Source organism: Crassostrea angulata, chromosome 6 (genome assembly GCF_025612915.1).
Source record: "Crassostrea angulata isolate pt1a10 chromosome 6, ASM2561291v2, whole genome shotgun sequence".
NCBI classification, from domain to species: domain Eukaryota; kingdom Metazoa; phylum Mollusca; class Bivalvia; order Ostreida; family Ostreidae; genus Magallana; species Magallana angulata.
This window is the reverse complement of record NC_069116.1, coordinates 219,837-241,206: the sequence shown is the minus strand read 5'-3', so window position 1 is coordinate 241,206 and position 21,370 is coordinate 219,837. Positions and strand designations below refer to the sequence as shown.

The 21,370-nt window shown below is 32.9% G+C and overlaps 2 protein-coding genes across 6 annotated transcripts; one reads left to right on the top strand and one right to left on the bottom strand.

Annotated features, from left to right (window-relative positions):
- Positions 1-1,001: 1,001 nt before the first annotated feature.
- LOC128188085 (uncharacterized) lies at positions 1,002-5,221 on the top strand. Of its 2 annotated transcripts, XM_052858890.1 has the most exons (7): positions 1,002-1,365; positions 1,459-1,564; positions 2,613-2,900; positions 3,362-3,455; positions 3,584-3,721; positions 4,082-4,356; positions 4,627-5,218. In XM_052858890.1, the coding sequence occupies exons 1-7, from the start codon at positions 1,289-1,291 to the stop codon at positions 4,852-4,854; spliced, it is 1,206 nt and encodes a 401-aa protein (XP_052714850.1). In that variant the 5' UTR covers positions 1,002-1,288; the 3' UTR covers positions 4,855-5,218. The 2 variants fall into 2 exon arrangements, with proteins under 2 accessions (XP_052714850.1, XP_052714851.1); XM_052858891.1 differs by lacking the exons at positions 1,002-1,365; positions 1,459-1,564 and adding an exon at positions 2,011-2,525 and having other exon boundaries at positions 4,627-5,221.
- A 3,600-nt stretch (positions 5,222-8,821) lies between these two features.
- On the bottom strand, positions 8,822-20,181 carry LOC128190601 (uncharacterized). 4 transcript variants are annotated; one of them, XM_052862718.1, is made up of 10 exons: positions 20,122-20,181; positions 19,983-20,030; positions 15,729-15,773; positions 14,000-14,035; positions 13,135-13,224; positions 11,856-11,936; positions 11,652-11,705; positions 9,544-9,618; positions 9,218-9,277; positions 8,822-8,970 (listed from the first exon to the last, which is right to left on the bottom strand). In XM_052862718.1, exons 1-9 carry the CDS (start codon positions 20,136-20,138, stop codon positions 9,247-9,249), a joined length of 477 nt encoding a protein of 158 aa, XP_052718678.1. In that variant the 5' UTR covers positions 20,139-20,181; the 3' UTR covers positions 8,822-8,970; positions 9,218-9,246. The 4 variants fall into 4 exon arrangements, with proteins under 4 accessions (XP_052718678.1, XP_052718675.1, XP_052718676.1 ...); XM_052862715.1 differs by having other exon boundaries at positions 9,218-9,246; XM_052862716.1 differs by lacking the exon at positions 14,000-14,035 and having other exon boundaries at positions 9,218-9,246.
- Positions 20,182-21,370: the final 1,189 nt, after the last annotated feature.

Sequence of the window (21,370 nt, the reverse complement as noted above, 5' to 3'; positions counted from 1 at the left end):
GCTGTTTGATTCAGACACTTGCTTTAGAAAACAATGTAAATAACTCCGTCATTCTATAAATAACTATCATTCTATAAATAACTGTTATTCTGTCGAAGCATTGGTTTTCATTGGTGCATTTCCTGGATGTTATAATTTAATATTTCAGACTGCAATTATGTGCTGGTCACAATTTTTTGTCTACTAATAAAAAGCAGAAGATTAAGGAAGTGTGTTGTTGATTATTAAAGAATTGTCCGCGATGAAGGAAGTGTGTTGTTGATTATTAAAGAATTGTCCGCGATGAAGGAAGTGTGTTGTTGATTATTAAAGAATTGTCCGCGATGAAGGAAGTGTGTTGTTGATTATTAAAGAATTTTCCGCTCGCCAGGTGTCCGTCTATAAAATAGCACAATAGCACAGCGATGAGACGGATGTATAGAAGAATCTGAACAAGGGTTTAATATTTCAATCACATATTAATACAATGATATATATTTTTAGGTTCTGTTCCCTCTTATGGGTTTTTTTTTTATATATTTAAGTGATACATTGCAGTGAATGTAGCCTGTTATGTGCGCATATGCTTGTAAAATAAACAAGTGAAATTTTTTTATGTATTTATACATGTAGGTATATGAAACCTACTTTTGGCGTGTGAGCGATCTTTGAGGTCAATTTCTGTTTTATTTCCCCCAACAAATGACAAATGTTGGGAAATAGTGTTTAATGGTTCCAGGTGTGTTGTATCCATCTTGTTTCGCAAAACGATAATTTTTTTTATACTTACATACTTACTTAATTATAATTGCTGACGTATTCCACCTTCGGTCTTTTAATTAAGTGATGCTTGAATTCGTTGCATTATTTTTTTTTCAATTTAAAAATCAATAATTCCAGAAAGTAAAAGGAATCTTTTTGAAAAGAGGTTACCTTTACCGGAGATTGCCATTTTTTAATTTTTTTTTCAATTCTTGCTAGATGTAATTATTTAAACTTAAAATGAATTAACACATCACAGGGATGCGGTTTAAATCTCTTTTTAAAGTTGTTTGTGTTCCAGATGTTGACAACAAAACAAAACCTATCTAAAACGAACGTGACCCCTGGCCCCAAATGATCAATTTACTGACGACACGCTCCAGTGAGAACGACAATGACAGTCGGTAATGCTTAGCGGCCCATTCATCCAGGACAATGCCGTCCCCGACTCCCCGCTCATCGGCTGTTCATTGCTGAAAAATAACAGGTGAAAATAAATTAAGCCTTTTAAAGAAATGAGCCTTTACAACTAGTGTGTGGGGAAAGCATGTGGCAAGCGGTGCTCCGAGGGAAACCTCCAGCCCGCCAGATGACGCGAGCGAATTGGCTCGGCTACCGACCAGGGTATGGTCTGTCTTAAACAAATGATTGTGCATATTGTCCCCAAGTCACTATTTGTTGCAAGGTAGAACAGATTTGGCATCATTAATAATTCAGAGTCGATACCATGAGGATCAGCGATCTAAGGAAGAACGGCTGTTTTCGTGGCTACGATTTGTCCAGATTTACCCCATGCTCTCTGAGGGCCTACGAACCTCTGAAGGTAACTTTTGGGTTGTATATCAATAATTAATATCACCGAGAAATTATGAATTGATTAAACGATTGAGAAAAAGTAGATGAATATGTAGTTGTTACTTTAATTCTACTACTTGGAATTATTGGAAGTCCTGAATGTGGAGTTTATTCATATAACAAGTTGCACCTGACTTTTGCCGGGAATTCACCGAAGGAGACAATTGGTAGGAAGGAGGATTTCGATTTCCGGAAATATTTTTCAAAATCGTTTAACACCTTTATCGTGCATAATTTTGACCGCAACATTTCTAAATGCAGTGGCCGTGGACGAGACTTACTTTTCTATATATATAAGTAAACAATTATAACTACTTTATTGGCGAAGGACAAGGATGAAGCACTGAACAATTTTAGCTGTCGAACTGTGTAAATACAGGGTATATATATATTACAACATTGACTCGATTTTATTGTTTGGTCTTTCGTGCGTGTGGAAATCCAATTTGTGAGAAGTTCCTTGTCAACCCCGGTGCAGTATTTTCTTCAGATTTTCAGGATGAAAAATTGTTAACTCGTCTCGTCCCAAGAATTGTCAAACTCATTCGGCATTTTTGGGCATTTAATGTAATTGTGCAATTGCTCATTCTTTGGGTGTGTAATTTAAAATGTGTCTGGGAATTTCACCTATTTACTGAAGCAGCTACGCGGTTTATCACAGTGATTTGTTGAATGTCACATTTGCTTCATGTTACATATAGAATCAATCACCGAGCTTATTTGGTTATCATTTTCCAATACGTTAAATTCGCATTTAGAAATTGACTGAAGAATAACCAATGACGATATTTGATACTGATATCGAAGCTTAAAGAAGAGACAAGACGTTGTTCCTAAACAAGAATTTGATGAAAAATGATAAAACTTATAAAGGATATTGCAGTAGAATTAATTTTAAAAGGAAAAAAACAGCAATTAACTACTACAGTGTACTATTTTTTCTAATAGATTGACCATCTTATTTAATCAAGATGTTGTAAATGAGAACATTCTATACATGTTGCCTTACCTTGCAGCCCTTGCTGACCAGCAGGTGCGACAGTGACCCCGTCTTCTACGTCCACCAAGGTCATCTCCCAACCCACATGCGGAGCCTGCGTTTGTCCCGTTACACGGACCAGCGACTCACCCGACACGCGCCCGCACGTGCACGTCGTTTGATGGTCACTGGCGGGGTGCTTGCTCTGTTCCTCGTGTCTGTGTTGTGCTTCTTGCTGTCGCTGTATTACTGGGGGAACAAAGGCTACGATGCACCGCCTTCTTTGGAGGACCCGGAGTCAAAAGTTTCTACAGCCTATGACAAGGTTAGTCTGATTTTAAGCGTGTTGTTATTTAATATTTCAATATATTTGGAGATATATATATTTTTAAGTTATATGGGTAGAATTGGGTACATAAGTTATGTAAAAACCTTTGCAAATATGAACATGTAGTTAGAAGACATGCAACCCAACAATGAATGCAATGGATTATTTGAATTTTAATTTAAATGAATACAGCGATAAAATTCCTATACATTATATATAGAAGCATATCTAATCACAAAAATGCTCATTCGGAGCGTTTTTCTATTAATTTTATTTTTAAAATTTTTGTTCAGTCTCACATTTTTTGTAAATTATTACAAAATCTTGCCAAATTTGGATTCTCACAATTATTTCGTAAACCATTTTAATATGATCATAAATGTACTTATAATATTGCTGCTGTCCGACAAAACGTTTATTTGTTGTATGTGCCCTTAAACCATTGTCGAATTTTGCAGTTCAAACCAGAAAGAATCAACATAGAAAGAAACAATACTCTAGAGAAAATAAAAATCAAAGCCAACTACGAAAGCATTGTAAATTATAAGAATGGTAAGTTGATTTCATTAGTAAATCATCTGTTTTCTTTTGCTCATTGTTTACAATCTTAATATTTAATTTTATGGACATTTTAAAGGTATTAAACGTATACACTGATGTTGCGTTGACTTCTTTTGCAGCGTTGCGGAATCACAGCGTCAGGTTGCGCTGTTCAGCGGGCACCTGTCCGGCTTACTCGGCATTCCGATTCAAATCTTCGTGTTACCAAGGACGCTGTCAGTGTAATGGCGAAAATTACCAACAGAAAAACTGTCTACGTACGTTGCTTTTTGAAAACTGTCACACATTTTGAGATAACGCACTAAAGATTCTAAAAATTCTTAAAATTTGCCAGTATATGATATATAAATTATGCTACAATATATTGGCAAATTCAGTATTTATCACAGCCTTAAAGACTGAGTTATAAATATGTCGTATCCTCTCGACCGTCCATCTGTCTGTCAGTTCATATTTTATTGTACTATCACGTATGTACATCTTTGTCACCATTGTAAGGACATGTTTTTATTCTTTTTTTTTTATAAATCACAAAATTTGTTTTTTTTATGTATTTTTGGTTTTTTCCAATTTTTGGTTTTTCATTTTAATAGAAAATCATGACTTGAATTTTACAGCTAAGTATGGTGACTGCTATATTGAGGAGAGAAACGACAGCCCCGTTGGGGTCTACAACGGGGGGATACGTCCCACAGTCTATTCCTGCCGATCAGCAGCTAATGGCAGGAACAAGGTTCACGTGTTCAGTAACTTCGGCAACAGCGCGAGCAATGAGACGACAGTGGAAATCTCCGGGGATTCCCCCGACCCCGTGTCTGTAGTCCTGTCAAACTATCACAAAGTCCACTGGAGGGTGGTCCTGCGAGGGACGCTAGTCCCAAATATTTATCTGGTAAGTTCGTGTTTTAAAGATAAATTTAAGGCATACACGTCAGTAAATTCGCCCATCCCATAGAGCTCTCTGACCTTTTTATGCATTTATCGTATTCTGTTAAAAATATTTGTACTTCTTTCTTTTTTAGGGGTGGGGGTGGGGGTGTGTAGGTGGGGTAATAGAAGCGAATAAATGGATAATTTTTCATATGAACAATATATATGTCTTCCTTTGCTAATGTAAATGTAATGGCGTCTATGTTGATATCGTTTTGATTTTTGACTCTAGGTTTCCCGCCATCACCTGCGGCGGTCCACGGTGCGCGTGGAGACAGAGCGGGGGATGCCCGGACCCCCAGTAAACAGAGTGTTCTCTCACGTGGGGTACGGGGAGGACCAGTATGGGGGGCACACGGTGTCATTACTACGGACGGTCAGTCAGCGTGTGGGACACATCTCATCATTTACCGGGGTCGCCTCGGCCGACAGATGGACAGTTAACTTAGACACGCTATAGTTTTTGTCATAATGGATGATATTGACTTTGTTACAGATATTTCGTCATTATTTATATTGGAGGTTTATATAGATTACTTGAACAAACTGTGGTTGACGTTATAGTTATTTGGGATTTTTTCCTGGTCTCTCTTTTGTCTCTCTTTCCTGACCGTGTTTGTGTTTGGGTGGGTGGGTGTGCATGCGTTCGTTTGTGAGAGAGATATGTCTTGAAGGAGATATACATGTATGTATCATATTTATTGTTGACGAACAAAAATAAAAAAGTTATTGGTTACTTTTTACCTACTACAGTCGATCTCAAATATATAAAACGCTGTAAACAAGTTTCAATTTTAAGCACGCACGCATAAAAGGCACATATAAAGGCGACATTTATTTAAAATAATGAAATTATCTTTGATATCGTAATGTTAAGAGTTTTCTCTATATAAAGACGGTAAGCTTTTTTTTAAAAGCTAAGCTTGTAGATCTATTGACTCGTTAATGTCGTTTTACCCATCGTCCAATTGTTGACAGTAATTCTTCACTCTGGAAACATTGATTTTCCATCAACACTTGCCCGGTAAACTTGTCCAGTAAACACTTTAATTGAAAAATTCTAAAGATAGTTTCTTTTTAAAGATAAAAGAACATTAATTTTGTAGGTAACACACTACACATGAATGGCAGCAATGGATGATTTTTAAGGTACCTCACTACTCCCAGACTTATACTTTTTAAGACACGATGTCACAAGAAAGCGATTTAAATGTTTTGTTAAATTGTTTATATCTTTCGATTCGATTATATATCGTCATAGCTAAGTGATTAAAGTATTGGGCTTCTGAACCGCAGATCATAAGTTCGAATCCGCCTGGGGCTTTTGTTCATGTTTACTGAATTAAATGTTCGAAAAAGTAATTTTTCATCCAAAATTGCACATTTTTGTTTGCCTATTTGACTTAAATACTTCTTCTCCATTATAATATCTATCATAATCAAGTAAATTTCTGCTGATTTGAGAAAATATTTCACGGTGTAGAGAGCCACCTTAAACAGACAAGTTTTTGCCCAGCCTCACATTTTCTTAAATCATTGTTTAAACTTAACATTTGCTAAATTTGGATACTCATATTTATTTCGTAAAATAAAGATTTTTGACTTATTCAAACTTTGGAGTCTAAACCAGAGTTAATCAGCACAAAAAATAAACACCGCCTTTCAAAAAACAAGAGGCCCCAGGCCTTGACGGTCACCTGAGTAGCATAGCTCGTAGATGGACCATTCAAAGAGTCTCGTGTTTGGATTTTATTCTCCATTTTGAAGCCTTCTAAGACTTTTCCCCCGTTTCTGATATCAAATGTTTATGTTTGGGAACATTAATTTAAAAAAGAGTGGCGAGAGACAAGAATCAGAGGACCCTACGATTATCTAAACGCTAGTTCCATAGGCTAAACTTTGAAATATTTTGGTAAAAAGAGATCTGCATGCCTTTAATGGTCAGTCTTTTAAAATGAATACAATTTCATTTATAATGCTCACAGCGTGCATACAATTCATTGCTACAAGCATGCATCGCACCGGAAAGTAATGATTTCCTTTAAGGGGGATCTGCGCCATCTTTTACGTTTGAGAAGAAAAATGTAAACACTTCTTGAACTAGCTTGTTTCTGTCCAAAACTTACTAAAACTGTTGTCAAAATATACAAAAGCAATAAATATGACGTTCAATATGTTGTTTTGTATTAAAATACAGGACATACAGGACAGCACAATGCGTGTTTTAAGCACTTAGAACTGCGCAACTATAGACTTGAATTTAAGAATTAAAAATCTGTAAAAAATATGAAAGGTCATAAGTTTGTCCACTCTACAACCATTCGTTGAGAGAAAGGTCAACGCTTTCTTATTTAAGGTGTAACTATGTCTCAAAAGAGAGTACCCTGTTCTTAAAATGGGTCCAAAAAACTATCAATTTCCACGAGATATTTTTGTCTGTCTATGGAGGTACATTAAAGTTAATTTTTCATTGAAAAATATATGTACATGTATATCTAATATTAAAGGCAATTAACTTTTGAACCCTATCCCACATTTAAAAAGAATTTAATTTATACTTTAAGAACTAAAACAATACAATTGGAACTAGTATCTATAGAGATGTTTGTCACATTCAGCCCAGATTGTTTTGAATTAACATTTATTTTTTTTTCGATAAAAATTTAACGTCAATGTGCCTCCATAGACACGGGAGTGTTAAGTAAAGCATGGACTTTTCTTGTTCTTGTAGACTCATGCCGACTGATAAAAATAGGGTATCCTATTTTGAGGCAAAGTTACGACATAAATGTGCAAGATTCAACCTTTTTCTCAACAAATGGTTGTAGAGAAGACTCAAATTAACAGTTTTCTAAGTGATTTAAAAAGCATTCTTCTGTTCTTAATAATTTGCATACAAAACAACATATAGAACTGCATCTTTATTGTTTTTTCATCTTTCTACAACAGTTTTGGTTAGTTTTGCGCAGAAACAAGCCAGTTTAAAAAAAGTTTACATTTTTATTCTCAAATGTACAAGATGGCCGCACATCCCCCGTTAAGGGACACATGTTTGATATTTTATGACCAACTGACAATTTACTTGTAGTTTTGAAGGTGAAGTTAAGAATGTAAAATTGTTGACGGACGACACACGACCAAGGGCAATAGGTTACGTTCACTATATTGCCATATTTGCCACCCCTCCGCCTAAATAAAAAGCCTAAGCCTCTTACCCATGGTCAAGGTATTTAACAATTTAAGAAAAGATCATCATGGACATAATTACAATGACCTGAGCCCTGACCCAGGGATCATTGAATTCACAATTTGGGTAGATGATTTCATGGTCATGGGCATCGTAACCATACATTTAGTTTTTCTCAAATCTTGATTCGAGTAGAGGAGAAGAATTTGTAAGATAAATTCACTCTTTGATCATATTGGCCTCGCCCTAAGAACCGGACCCCGAACCAGCGGCCAACACTTTTTACAACTTTGGTAGACATCATAACCATGCAGTCAGGTATGATATTATCAAAATATATCACTTACCTGTAAAACAGCATTTCATTTTAGTCGACGTTTCACTGGATGTAATATTCATCCAGATATGTGTTAGAAAAGTATCACAACATCATCTTATCTAGAAGTCTAACGATTGTTGAAAGAATAACACAATTTAACAGCAATATTAAGTACAGTATATATTTATTAGCAGTTCATAAGAAAAATCACAAAAAAACTGTGCACAGTGGAATTCGAACTGGTGCTACTGGTTATTGTATGTTGATATTAATAATTGGCATTAGATGAACATACATGTTTGTAACGACGTTTATTAAATTTTTATTCGTTTTGTTTTTGTCTCCAAAAATACCTATACGAACAAGTATATCAAATAGGTAACGATCAGGCTACTGCAAATATTATCAGATTTTTGGTAAACCAACTACTTGAAGTAAGATAATTGGTCCAATTGTGATGCACGACAGTGACAAATGCTATTTTAAACAATACATGTATTTTTTTAGTAATTAGCATCATACATATTGCAGCAACAGTGCATAGCAGATTGAGAAACAATCCAAAATGTTGACTCATGTGACAGAAAAATTACGTTATCTTTAGTACGCATATCATAATGTGACAAAGAGCAAGAAGTCAGACTTCAATGAAATACCAGTACTTTAATATTCATCTGCGGTCAGAGAGAGAGAGAGAGAGAGAGAGAGAGAGAGAGAGAGAGAGAGCAATTAATATACAAGTTGACTGTCTAAATTTACATATATATGTACAAGCCCTATATCTCATTAAGTGAGATATTGTATGGAGTATAATTCAGTTAATGATGAATATAGTACAAATTAGCAGGTAACATCCATTGTATGATTGGCCAGTAGTTTGGCCTTTAATTTTTAACCAAGAACAGAAATCAAATCAGCATATTTCAATTCTCAATTTATTTGTTCTTTGATAAAAACTTAATAAGTCCCCTTTTTCCGTAGCTTTTTGGTATTAAAGTTTTCAACATTTGCATTTCGTGGCCAGGACTACTAGTAATTGAATGGAAAATTGGACAGTCTCATGGATGAGCCTAGAAAATGGTAATAAATAAAAAAAAAGTAACTATAGATTGTAATCCATATAGGCACATACAGAGTGTGAGAGAGAAGGAGAACGGAAAACACGAAGGTATTCGGTAAAACTTTAGTTACTATAGTATCGATTTTATTCAATATCTTTACAGAGTAGCGAAGTAAATGTTTTAATATCATGTAGTAATACGATTTGTTATGATTTTCAGATATCACAGTGACTGATTGGTTTACTGAAGTACATACCTCCGGATTGTCCAAGAGCAGGATTGTTTCTAAAACCACAATGTTGTAATATTAACTAGCCTACAGACACCATTAATGAGAAGCATTAGTTTTTTTGTATCATGTTTGTTTATAGGTAGTAACTGCTTATTTAATTATCCAGTCATAATGTACCTATCCACTAATCAATATACCACTTATAAAACAAATGATACTCACTTATATTACAATCTAGGTGCCCAAATATGTATTATTTAAAGAAAGATGAAAAGTAATTTCATATATTAAATACTTAGGTTATAAATAAATGTGTAGATATCAAATGTTTCCGTTAGTCAAATAATTACCCAAACGGTCTTTGAATCCAATCTGGATTTCCTCTGTACTCAATTTCATTCTGGATAGTTCTACCATCTCTATCGCTAAAAAGGCAAATGAGAAAAAAAATATCTAAATTACTTTCATACCATACGTGTAGATCGTTGTAAAATCACTTTTTAAATATACATGAATACATGAGTTTTAAAAATATTATACAATTATATAAACATGTTCTTAAACTAAAGAGGAATGAACGATTATGATGTCCATGAAGCCCCCTACCAAAATTGTGAAATGTATAGCCTCTGGGTCATGACTTCAGGGTACGACCAATATTTCCTTATAGTGAAGCTGTTTTTAATCTTATAACTCTTCCTCTCTACTCTTACAATATATATTTGAGATAAACTAAATGCATGGTAAAAACATTCACGAAGCCAGCTACCAAAATTGTGAAATTCATGGCCCCTACATCAGGGGTTCAGGCTCTAGGGCGAGGCCGATATGGCCATATAGTGTAAATGTATTTAATCTTAGAATATCTTTTTCTCTCTATCCATATCAGGGAGAGATAAACTGAATGCATGGATATGATATTCATGAAACTTCCCAAATTTCAAATTCGGATTAGTGTTTTTAAAGGAAAGCTTAAAATGGAAAACCGAGACCCTCTGACAGGTCAGTGTTAGGGCTATGGTACTCAGGTGACCGTCAAGGCCTGTAGGCATTTTGTTTTCTTGTTCAATCACCATATTAACATCGCTGATTTGGTATCAAGTAATAAAATATTACTTGTGGTATTCCTGTAAAACATTACATATAATTTTCATATCAAAAAAATATTTTGATAATTTTTTTTATCTAAACATGGACACTAGTAAATAGAGCAAACTGCTAAATTAAATCATTGTTATTCACACAAAACTTTCATTTCAGCCTTTCTCAAATGAAAACTTTTACACCAACCCTCTTAACGGAAGTAATTCCAATACATTATCTATGCTTGATTTAAAGAATGGCAAATTTAGCGTTTACACATGCAAGTCAATATCAAATCGGATTTTAAACTCGTGTATTTGTGTTGTAGCATATAGCAATCTATATTTGTAAAACATCTATCAAGATGGCTGGATGTCTATATAAATTTCCCCAGGAAGATGAGCTCTGTTCAAAGATACCGGTAATGTCTCAAAATTTAAAGCTGAAATATATATGCTGTTTCTTTACTTGATAATAGTTTATGTTTAAGAGTAGAAGAAGGAAAAGTTTCTTACTATATTTGCCCTAAAATTTGAAAGTTGTTTAAATCTCATGAAAATACACATATATCATCTTTAACACATATGTATATAAAGTACCAAGCTATATTTTTAACTTGTTTTCATAAAAGCATAATAACTTCAACATTTTGTCATGTTTCTAAGAGGTAGTAAAAATTATGAAAAATAACTAGTACATTTTCTCATAGTTTTTTGAAAAGGAAAATGTGTCCGCAGCCGTCGATTGCAACGAAATAAATATATTTTATGTTATGAAAAAATGACAATAACAAACCGTGAACCATCTAAAAAAAACCATAAAACGAGATACAAATTCAAAGCACAGCAATACGGACCTCCAAAAAGATAGAGGTAGGATCAGGTACCTAGGAGGAGTGAGCATCCTTTGCTGACCGGTCACACCCGCCGTATGCTCTTTGTCGTAATCGGGGAAAAAACCCGGAAAAGTACGTAGACAATTAGATGATTAATTATGGTCTATCAATTAGTATGAAAAACGTCAGCCAGCATGCGACCTAGTGGAAGATTGTATTTGCTGACAACGTCGTTGTATCGACCATAAAACTGCTAAGTTTTAAGAAAAATTCATGAAAATGCACTGTTTATGGCATTTGAATCACCCTTTTGAAAGTCTAATCTGGTAGCTATTTATAGAATTTCAATTTATGGGTATTCATGTATAAATGTTACATTTCAATTTTTGTGATTTTTAAAAAATTACTTTAAAATAAGGCAAAATATGACTGAAAGTGCAACTTGAGCTTTGTTGACCGTTTGGCCTCCTTAAAACACGATATTTTTCTTAAGTCAGCATTGTTACTTAGTATTACAGTAATTGCCCATAAATTCCTTACGTGACTGTTTGCCGGAGGCGAATATTCAATTCGTTTGCTCTCAGTGTCTGTAATCTGCAAAAATATAATTAAATGCGTATTTTCAGTTTGTGTTTATTTAAAAAATATCTTAAATTAAAAATGATATTTAAAAAGAATAAGTATAATTATTATCTTTTATCCTGAAATGAAACCTATACCAGAAATCACCACGTGTCTATTTACCTCATCTCTAAGGCGTTACATTCTGATACTTCTCTAGAGTTGGCGTGGTGATGTCCCTGGTGACATCTGTTAGTTCTAGATCTATAGCAGATGATATGACATGAAAGTTTTAAATTCATATATAAGCAACCTTTTTATGGTAGAAAAAAAATGTGTTTTTAGTTCATTTCTTATAAAATCTTAAAACAGAAATGAAGTCCTGGTGAGCTATAATGCATAACACGAGATTGTCAATGAAGTTGCAATATTTTGAAACCATTTTTTATAATCATTTACTAATTACTGATGAATATAATGAAATTTAATTCCACGCTCGGTTACTCTCAGTACTTTGATGAACTGTCATACTGACATGTATCTTCTGTTGTTAGTTGAATCTGCGAAGCAGCTGCTTACGTAATTCTTTTCACTAATCTATCTTTAAAAAACCGGGTATAATGTGCAGAGACAGTTGGCTATTTGTCTGTCACCAATTCATAATGAGCCCAATTTTTGCAACGGACGCAAAATTTATTTTGTGAGCATAATCTATTTGAATGAACTACATTTGAATAAACCAATGCTAAATGTACGATGACATTTGTACAGCTTATAAGTAAATATCGTGTATCTTTCTATCAAATGGAGACTGACGATGAAAGATCTTCGATTTATCTTAATTCAATCTGTCCATTGTTCAAAGTAATAAATATTACATTTCCACCTGTCTTTGTCTGTGATAACACTACGAATCAAATTTGAACCCAATAACCCAACAACTTCATAAAACATCAGTGACACAAAATGGGCGTGTCTTATAACATAACCAGAAAAACGGTATTGGCTGCGCCGTGCAGTAAAACATAACATGTGCTATATGAAAAAAAATAGTGGTTTTAATGTTCTTCTAAAGTGTATAAATTGAAATATATATATATATATATATATATATATATATATATATATATATATATATATATATATATATATATATTTATATATATATATATATATATATATATATATATATATATATATATATATATATATATATAAGGAATCATTCTTTAAATTAAATTAAAGGTGATAGTTTCGGCCGTAGAGTGGCCACGCCCCGACCGAAATTATTACCTCATAATACTCAAAGATTGATTCCTTATTCCTTAAATAATACAAATACGAATTTTTTAAGCAAAAACAAAAGATAATAGGATATCAATAATAATAAAAGATAAAAAGCAATTTTCTCAAGAGAAAACTGTTCAATGAGTTCAAATCTTGAAAAAGTCACAATACTTACGCCATCATTGTCAGCATTGTCATGCTATTGCAATGTTCGGCTTCTTCTTGATCAAAGTGATTATGTCCAATTTGACATTTGTAGATTTGCCTTAAAATAAAATTACATGACCATTAAATCAGAATCAAAGAGACCAATTATGCATTTACAAACGGCTAAACGACCGAGCGAATTAATATCACAGACACTTGTTTCTGTTAAAAAAGATTACACAATAGTGTAATAATAACAAAAGGTACCCAACTTAAAATAACATACGACAACCCCTGCACAGTAATTGCAATCATTTTTGCTTTTCGTTGAATGCAGTTGGCAGGTGTGTAAAATATTATTCTTTTCGTCAATAATTCAACTACAAAATTACACATGATATGCTTGCCTTTATTTGTTTCTATCTACATAAACAAAGTACAAACCTCGCTCGCCGATTTACACCACGAACCTTTATGTACTGGTCTCGAACAGAATAAGTACGCGTAATTTTATTAATGTGAGAGGTTTTGGGAAAGTTATAAATATTGGGAGTAAAAAACGGCAAGTATACAGTATATTAATTTGTGGCTTAATTAAATTAAAAGAGAATGACATTGAACAGATGTCAGCTGTTTTCCACTTAAGTAAAGCGAAATTGATTGCAATTTACAGAAGGATACTCCACGTTAATCGGAATACGATACCTCCCTTGTTGTCATTATATTTTAGGCTGAATATCTATCACAGAAACAACTACCTGTGGTAAATATTTATCATTTTACGTTCAAGCAAAGGTCGGATTTAAAAAAAAAATTAAACAAACTTAGTTGTGCGCATTAGAGTGTGTTTTGTATAGATAGACGACTAATATTTATATAAAAGTTGTTCTCACCTTCGAGGTATGATCATAAACTGTCCACCATTATAACTAGGTAACAGATCAAACAAATAATTAATTAAAACACATTGTGAACTTAATCACAAGACATGATAATTTAAACAATATTGTATTTATAAAGGGGTTCTTTCCCATTCAGAGTTCTGCTTATTTAGATACGAAGCAAAATGCTGGTGAAGCTATTCTTGCACAATATTTTTTTTGTTTACTTCCAAAAGTGTACGATTTACACAAAGTGAAAATAATAATGGAAAAGCCCCAATTGATGGAGATAATGATACTTTGTACATAAAACAATGTTATATACCAACAAATTATTATATCAAGAAAAATGATCGCACAACGTCCATAAGTTTATGACAGAACTTGATCGCACTACGTCCATAAGTGTATAACAGATCTTGTGTGTACACCTTGCTGGTATTTGTATGGCACTTATATACACAGGGGCTGGGCCAATCCAGAAATGATGGACATAAAACAGCAGTAAATCATAGTTAGTTACTTTGCACATCACCACATTTCTCCTCCTTATAACTATAGACGGTGGATATGATAAAATTGGGGTAAACGATTTCTGTAATAAGGCTGGATAAACAAGCCACCCAGACAATAAACAATAAAACTCAAAAGTTAATATTATAAAATCTAGGATATGCCGAAATTATCCCACCATGTTGAAAGGTGATATAGACAGGCAGATCTGCCTTTGACAGGGACTGTTAAGCAAATCAGCAGCATTTCCCCCACCCTCATATTCTGTCATGCAGTAAAACCTAGCTTTGTTTCCCGAGTTAAATTCAACTGGATGAATAAATTATACAATCTATTTAGCAATCTCTCATGGCAAAGTTTAAGTTTTCATGATATTTTGTGGTAATAACGAACAATGTTCAAAATCAAACGTTCAAGAGAACAATACAAAACAGGAGCTGAGCAAACAAGGACGTCTAAAACATTTAGTGGTAAGATCAGGTGTCATGGAGGAGAGGGCATCCTCTGCTGACCGTTCATACCCGCCATGTGCTCTTTGGGCTCTTAATATCTAATGAATTTCATGCGTTAAATATATTTGCCATAGATATTCAATCTTGTTGTAATAAAAAAAAAACACAAGATAATAAAACTACTCTCTGCAAATGTGTTTCCAGGGAGCAACACTCTCAAAAGATTTGATACAAGATTGTTCATTGCTCGTTTGGTACAAGTGTTTTTCTTATCTGTAAAAGATAATCTAAAGTCTTTAATATAATTTAAGATAGTTCATTGAATTACAAAAAATCAAAACCACAGTAAAAAGTAAATCCTGGAATACTCTTATCATACTCATCTCCCTAGGTAAATATCTAAAAAAAAAATATGTGAATTCAGAGTTTATATTTGTCAAATTATTAATATTATAATATTCTTCCATGTCCTAAAAGTAAAACATCCTTGTTAGAACCTTAAATACAGTTTATGAGGCTTATTTAACTGGATATCAAGAATGTTAACAATCATTTCGGTAACCTTGAAAGCAACTCTATTGATGACAATATATGATTGTGCATATATTTTTAATAGACTCTTTCACTAAACAAACATTTTTCCTTGATATAATCATTATTTCAATCTTTTGTGGCGTTATCTTTATAAGTTATCTAAACTAATTTTGCTTTAAAAAGTGTTATGTAAAAAACATAAAATTTAACAATATCCATTGCAGAACAAAGCATGTGCTCACCTCTGAGAATTTCCATATGCATGTCTAGGACGTGGTTCAAAATAGCTGTAAAAAAGAAAAAAAGTTATTCCTTACTACTGCAAACATATACCATTTTCGTACAATACGTTACAATGTTTTAAAAATTGACAACCTTTGCGATTAGACTATTTTTTTGCAAATATTAAAACATCGTGAATGTTCATTAGCAATATTGAAAATTTGTCCTTTAGCAATGAAAAAGTATGTTGGCATCATTGTACTGCCTAAATACCGTAATTAAATGAACTTTAATATTCTTTATTTTTTTGTCCCACTTATGTCTCATTATGGTGACTGCTATGTGGAATGTTGAAATAACGAAAAGTGTTCCAAAATCAAAAATCCAAAGGGAAAATACAAAACAGGAGCTGAGCAAACACGGACCTCTACAAAATTAGACAGGTTTTATAAAAGGGAGATTTATAGGTGAAAACATTAGGATTATATATGATGTTATGAACTATACAAAACGAAATTCCATACCTGGTCTGCTAATGTTGATAGATTTTGAAAAAGCTTTTGATTCGATATCATGGGATTTTATTTATCAGACACTTGACATATTCAAATTTGGTCAACCTATCAAAGATTGGGTTAAAACATTTTATAATGATATAAATTCATGTGTCTTACAAAATGGATTCTCTTCAAAATATTTTAAACCCCAAAGAGGCTGTAGGCAGAGTGACCCAATTTCACCCTATTTATTTTTATTATGTGCTGAAATATTAGGAATTTTGATAAGAAATAACAAAGATATTAAAGGAATAACAATAGCTGGAGAAGAATATAAAATCTCTCAATACGCAGATAATACATCTCTTGTTACAAATGGATCACCAGAATCTTTAAATGGGAGTCTTATAGAATTAGATATGTTTGCGAGTATTTCAGGTCTAAGAATTAACTTTACGAAAACAAAAATGGTCTGGATAGGCAGTAAAAAAATTTCAAAAGATGTTTTTCATCACTCTAGATGGATACTGACCTGGAATAATACAACTTTTGATCTGATAGGAATTAAATTTTCAGTTAACTTACAGGAAATACCAGAACTTTATTATGAAAGTCAATTTTTGGAAATTGAACAAACAATTAAACAATGGAAATCAAGAAAATTAACTCCAATTGGAAGAATAGTTGTTATAAAAACTTTAATTGTACCCAAAATGAATCATTTGATTTTAACTTTACCAAACCCCGACCATGAATTAATACAAAAGTTTGATAAAGCTTTATTCAATTATCTCTGGGGGTCAGATATACACAAAATTAAGAAAAAAAACAATCATTCAAAACTACAATCAGGGAGAGCTTAAGATGATTGATTACAATAGCACTTAAATCAACCTGGATAAGAAGACTTCTTCATTCCTCACCTAAATGGATACATATTTTAGAAGCTGAAATGAATACTAGTGTTTGCGACTTATGGTCAAGAGGTACTGAATGTACTCTAAAAATATGTGAATTAATACATAATTGTTTCTGGAAAGAAGTACTCCTGAGCTGGACCAAAATAACTGATTGCCAGATAACTATAAAAGAATTAATTCCATTTGAACATATATGGTATAATCCAAGAATTAAAATAAACAAGGCATCTGTATTTCTAAAACAATATTTTGATAATGGTTTGATTTGTATTATCGACCTTTTTGATCCAAATGGTAATTTCATAACTTATGAAACAATTATTAACTCAAAGGTAAAAACAAATTATGTAGAATATGTAGGACTGAGGAACGCAATTTTTGAATATATAGGGACATGTAATATGACTCAAGTAAAACAAAAGATTCAGCCATATATACCAATGCCCCTAAAAGTGTTTTACAAAAGTAAAAAAGGATGTAAAGATATGTACAATTTACTTACTAGAGAAAAGAAAAGCAAGTTACCTCGGTAATAAATTGGAGAGAAAAAGGATAAGATATGAATGAATTTGACTGGGGAAATATCTTTGAACTTCCATTTAAAGTTACTCTTGAATCTAAACTCCAATGGATGCAATATCAAATACTGCATAGAATTGTTCCTACAAATAATTATCTCTATAAAATTAAGCTTAAGGACTCTCCTCTTTGTAGCTTTTGTAAATTAAACATTGAAACAATAGAACATTTATTTGCAGAATGCCCTGAAGTTAAGGATATATGGTATAGAATTGAAGAGCTGTTCTTAACAAAATATAATGTCTCTGTTGTTTTTTTATAAAAGAAGCATACTTTTTGGTAAATACAACAATAATGAATTATACAGAGTTCAGAACTTATTGATACTTATTGTAAAACAATACATTTTTTCCTATGAATCCCAACCTATCCAAAAACTGGACTTTTTTAGTTTAAGTATCATAATTGCTGACAGATTCCTTATTCAGAAATTTATGTTATTAAAAAACTGCAAATATTTAGAATATTTTTCTTGTACCATATATGTAAAATTGTAAAAGAGTTTCAATAAAATGTTTCAAAAAAAAATTATACAGGTCACACCCACTGCCCTTTGTCGTAGCCAGTAAAACGAGCAATTCGGTGATAAAGTATGGCTTAACAAGAGGTATGAAAAACGTCAGCAAGCATTTGACCTAGCCGAAGATTGTATTTGCTGACAAGGCCGTTGAATCGAAAGTAGAACTTACAAAATGATGACTTTAATCGAAACTGTTGATAGTCTTGTTTTATTAACTTGCTTGTCAGTAGCTTGCCTCATTTAGAAATTTATTGTAAGTATAGCATGAACTTGCGCATCGAATCAACTGAGAGACAAATTCTCCAGATGCAGGTGATGAAAGCATATTACTAACGTTAAATAAATAAGTAAAAAAAAGTTGACGATGGGATCGAAAATCACGTTTATCAAAAAGTGTTGTTAAGTTTTTCTAGTGAGATATCTAAATATTCAACAGATGACTTGGAAATGTAAATTGATAATACTTCATCAATATACTACAAATTTACTTTTTTTTCGCGTGCGAGAAATCTTCGCAAGGTTTGCAAGAGCCTTGTCGTCGACAATATTTGTCGCCACAAATCGGTTCCTCATATGTAATTGATCTGTGTTCTGTATCTACATCTTGATAGCGAAAATAAATCTCTGCGAACCAGTGTATCTTTATCCTTCATGAAATAAAGTCGCCGCGATTAAAAGTTGGTAAGCAGTTGCTAAATGTCGAGTTGAAGCCACAGCGAGTGACTTCTTTTTGCAATATACAAGTCTTTGATTAAATTCTGCTTCATATAATATGCACTTCATATATCTTTTACAAATTTATGAACACGAAATTAAATTTGTAGCCTTGTCATAAGAATAGTTACCTGAATATATGATCCGTAGTAAACATTGTATTTATATGGGCAAAACATTTTGAATAAAAAGATGACTATTAATATCTTACATGTACTGATTGCAAAGAAAATATTCTTTTTAAAGATAAGTGAAATGTTAGACAGTTAAACTCATCATTTCAGTTAGGTTTACAGCCTTTAACATTGCTATTTCTTATATAAGAAGGGTTTTTGTAAAATATCTGATTTTTTTACTTTTAGATCAGTTTAATCGAGGAATCTACAAAATGTCACGAGTGCAGCTTGGACGTAAGACGCTTCTGTCACTTTCCTTTAGATCGTTTGTTTACGCGGTCGACAATCTACTTTATTTATAGGCGAGGTATGTGTTTTCGTAAAACATTGGAACCATCTTTATTAAGGCTTCACTTTACCATCTCTCATTACTTTAAGTTTGAAATTTTTATTCCATTACCGTTTTTAGTAATTTAAATAAGTAAAAACTTTGCATGTATACATTATACATTATATACATTATACATGTACTGCCTATCTGTTGTTTGATAAAGAGATAAAAATACCGGTAGATAGTCAAAATCAACAACGTTCCCATTTTTTACAACTGTTACAAACAGAAGTTGATTTATAAAGCTATTTTAATAATTGTTTTGTCTGTTATATAAATTGAATAACATTTAATTTTCAATTAAAGGTTTAAACACAGTACTCTAAAAACGACTGCAACGGGAAGTACTGATGAAATATATTTTACATGATACATGATACGGCGCTGAAGTGATTCAATTCTACTATGACCATGTCATTTTGCAAACGTTATTAATTTGATTAACCTTTTGGTAAAAAGGTCCATGGATGGGGGTTCTTCTGCAATTGATTAATATTCCTTAAAAATGTTAAATTATTAAAGCAATGAATTGCTTACCCATTAGGCATTCCAACTTTATTTGTTGGACATACTCCATAGTTGTCGCTAAATAAAAAATTGTTAATAGAAATACAAAACAATTAGAGATAGGTTGCAAAAAAAAAAAAAAGGAAACTACAAAAAATGTAACACATACTTATAAGGGTTATACATCCTTAATTAACTGCACCTTTTGTTTATTTTATGAGGAATGCATTCGATCATGTGACCTTTTCATGTGATATGTAAAATCAACATGTGATTTTAACTCTTCCCAGAAAATGTAAATAACGAAAGCAAATAGAAAAAGTAATATAGAAACTAACAGGAAGTAAAATTGATAAATACAAGTATACCTATAACTTTAATTTCACTGTTTATTTCCTTATTTTCAATTCAATTTTTACATGGCCCCATAAAAGTGTGAGTGTGGGGGTGGGGGTGGGAGGAAGGGGTTGCAACTCCTTGTTAATTCAAATTTTTTTTGTATGTAAATTTAAGAAAATCTTTACTGCGCAAAAGGTGAGGGGGGGGGGGGGCTGCCTGCTATTTTGACATATGTTTGATAACAGGAGTTGCCTTTCATCTATCAAAGTACATCGCGAAGCTTATACGTAGTATTTACTTCGTAGACGGTGATAGATAAAACCGCCCACTTCAGTGCTATGACTAGACATGTTTAGTAAGTTACGAACGCAGTACGCAAAAAGCATTGTTTCAAAGTTGACACCTATCCTAAGCCAAAAACAAAACAATACGAAGAAAAAAATACAATAAGAGGCCTAGGGACCACATTGCTCACATGTGAAACAATAGTCATAACTCTGATAAAAAAAACTGTAGGCTTTCAAAAACAAAATATCTAGACAGCTTAGTAAATAAGATCTTGTTAAAAAAGATTTTCCTGATTTCATATGAACAGTATGTATAAATCTCTATGCTAGTGTAAATGTAATGACGTGCAGAGGACAACAGTGCGCGTGGAGACAGAGCGGGGTGAGCCCGGTCCCCCAATGAACAGGGAGTTCTCTCACGTGGGGTACGGAGAGGACCGGTACCGGGGACACCAGAGACGGTCAGTCAGCGTGTGGGACACATCTCGTCATTTACTGGGGTCACCTCGGCCGACAGATGGACGGTCAACTTAGATACGCTATAGAGTTTGTCATGATAGATAATGCTGACTTTGTTATAAATATTTCGATATCATTTATATTGGAGTATTAACTAACACTTGAACGCAAATTGGGTTGACGTTATTTGGGACTTTTTCCTCGTCTCTTTTATCCTATATATATATATATATATATATATATATATATATATATATATATATATATATATATATATATATATATATATATATATATATATATATAAACACACTCGTAAATGTCGTTTTCGCC

What these genes read in the sequence shown, in the direction of transcription:
- LOC128188085 (XM_052858890.1), top strand. Translation starts at nt 1,289, where the DNA reads ATGTGGCAAGCGGTGCTCCGAGGGAAACCTCCAGCCCGCCAGATGACG. An exon ending in TGGCTCGGCTACCGACCAGG is followed by an intron (nt 1,366 to 1,458) that starts GTATGGTCTGTC and finishes TTAATAATTCAG; the next exon opens with AGTCGATACCATGAGGATCA. An exon ending in GGGCCTACGAACCTCTGAAG is followed by an intron (nt 1,565 to 2,612) that starts GTAACTTTTGGG and finishes CTTACCTTGCAG; the next exon opens with CCCTTGCTGACCAGCAGGTG.
- LOC128190601 (XM_052862715.1), bottom strand. An exon ending in AAAGTTGGAATGCCTAATGG is followed by an intron (nt 15,774 to 19,982) that starts GTAAGCAATTCA and finishes TCTTTTTTACAG; the next exon opens with CTATTTTGAACCACGTCCTA. An exon ending in GCATATGGAAATTCTCAGAG is followed by an intron (nt 14,036 to 15,728) that starts GTGAGCACATGC and finishes TCTGTTACCTAG; the next exon opens with TTATAATGGTGGACAGTTTA.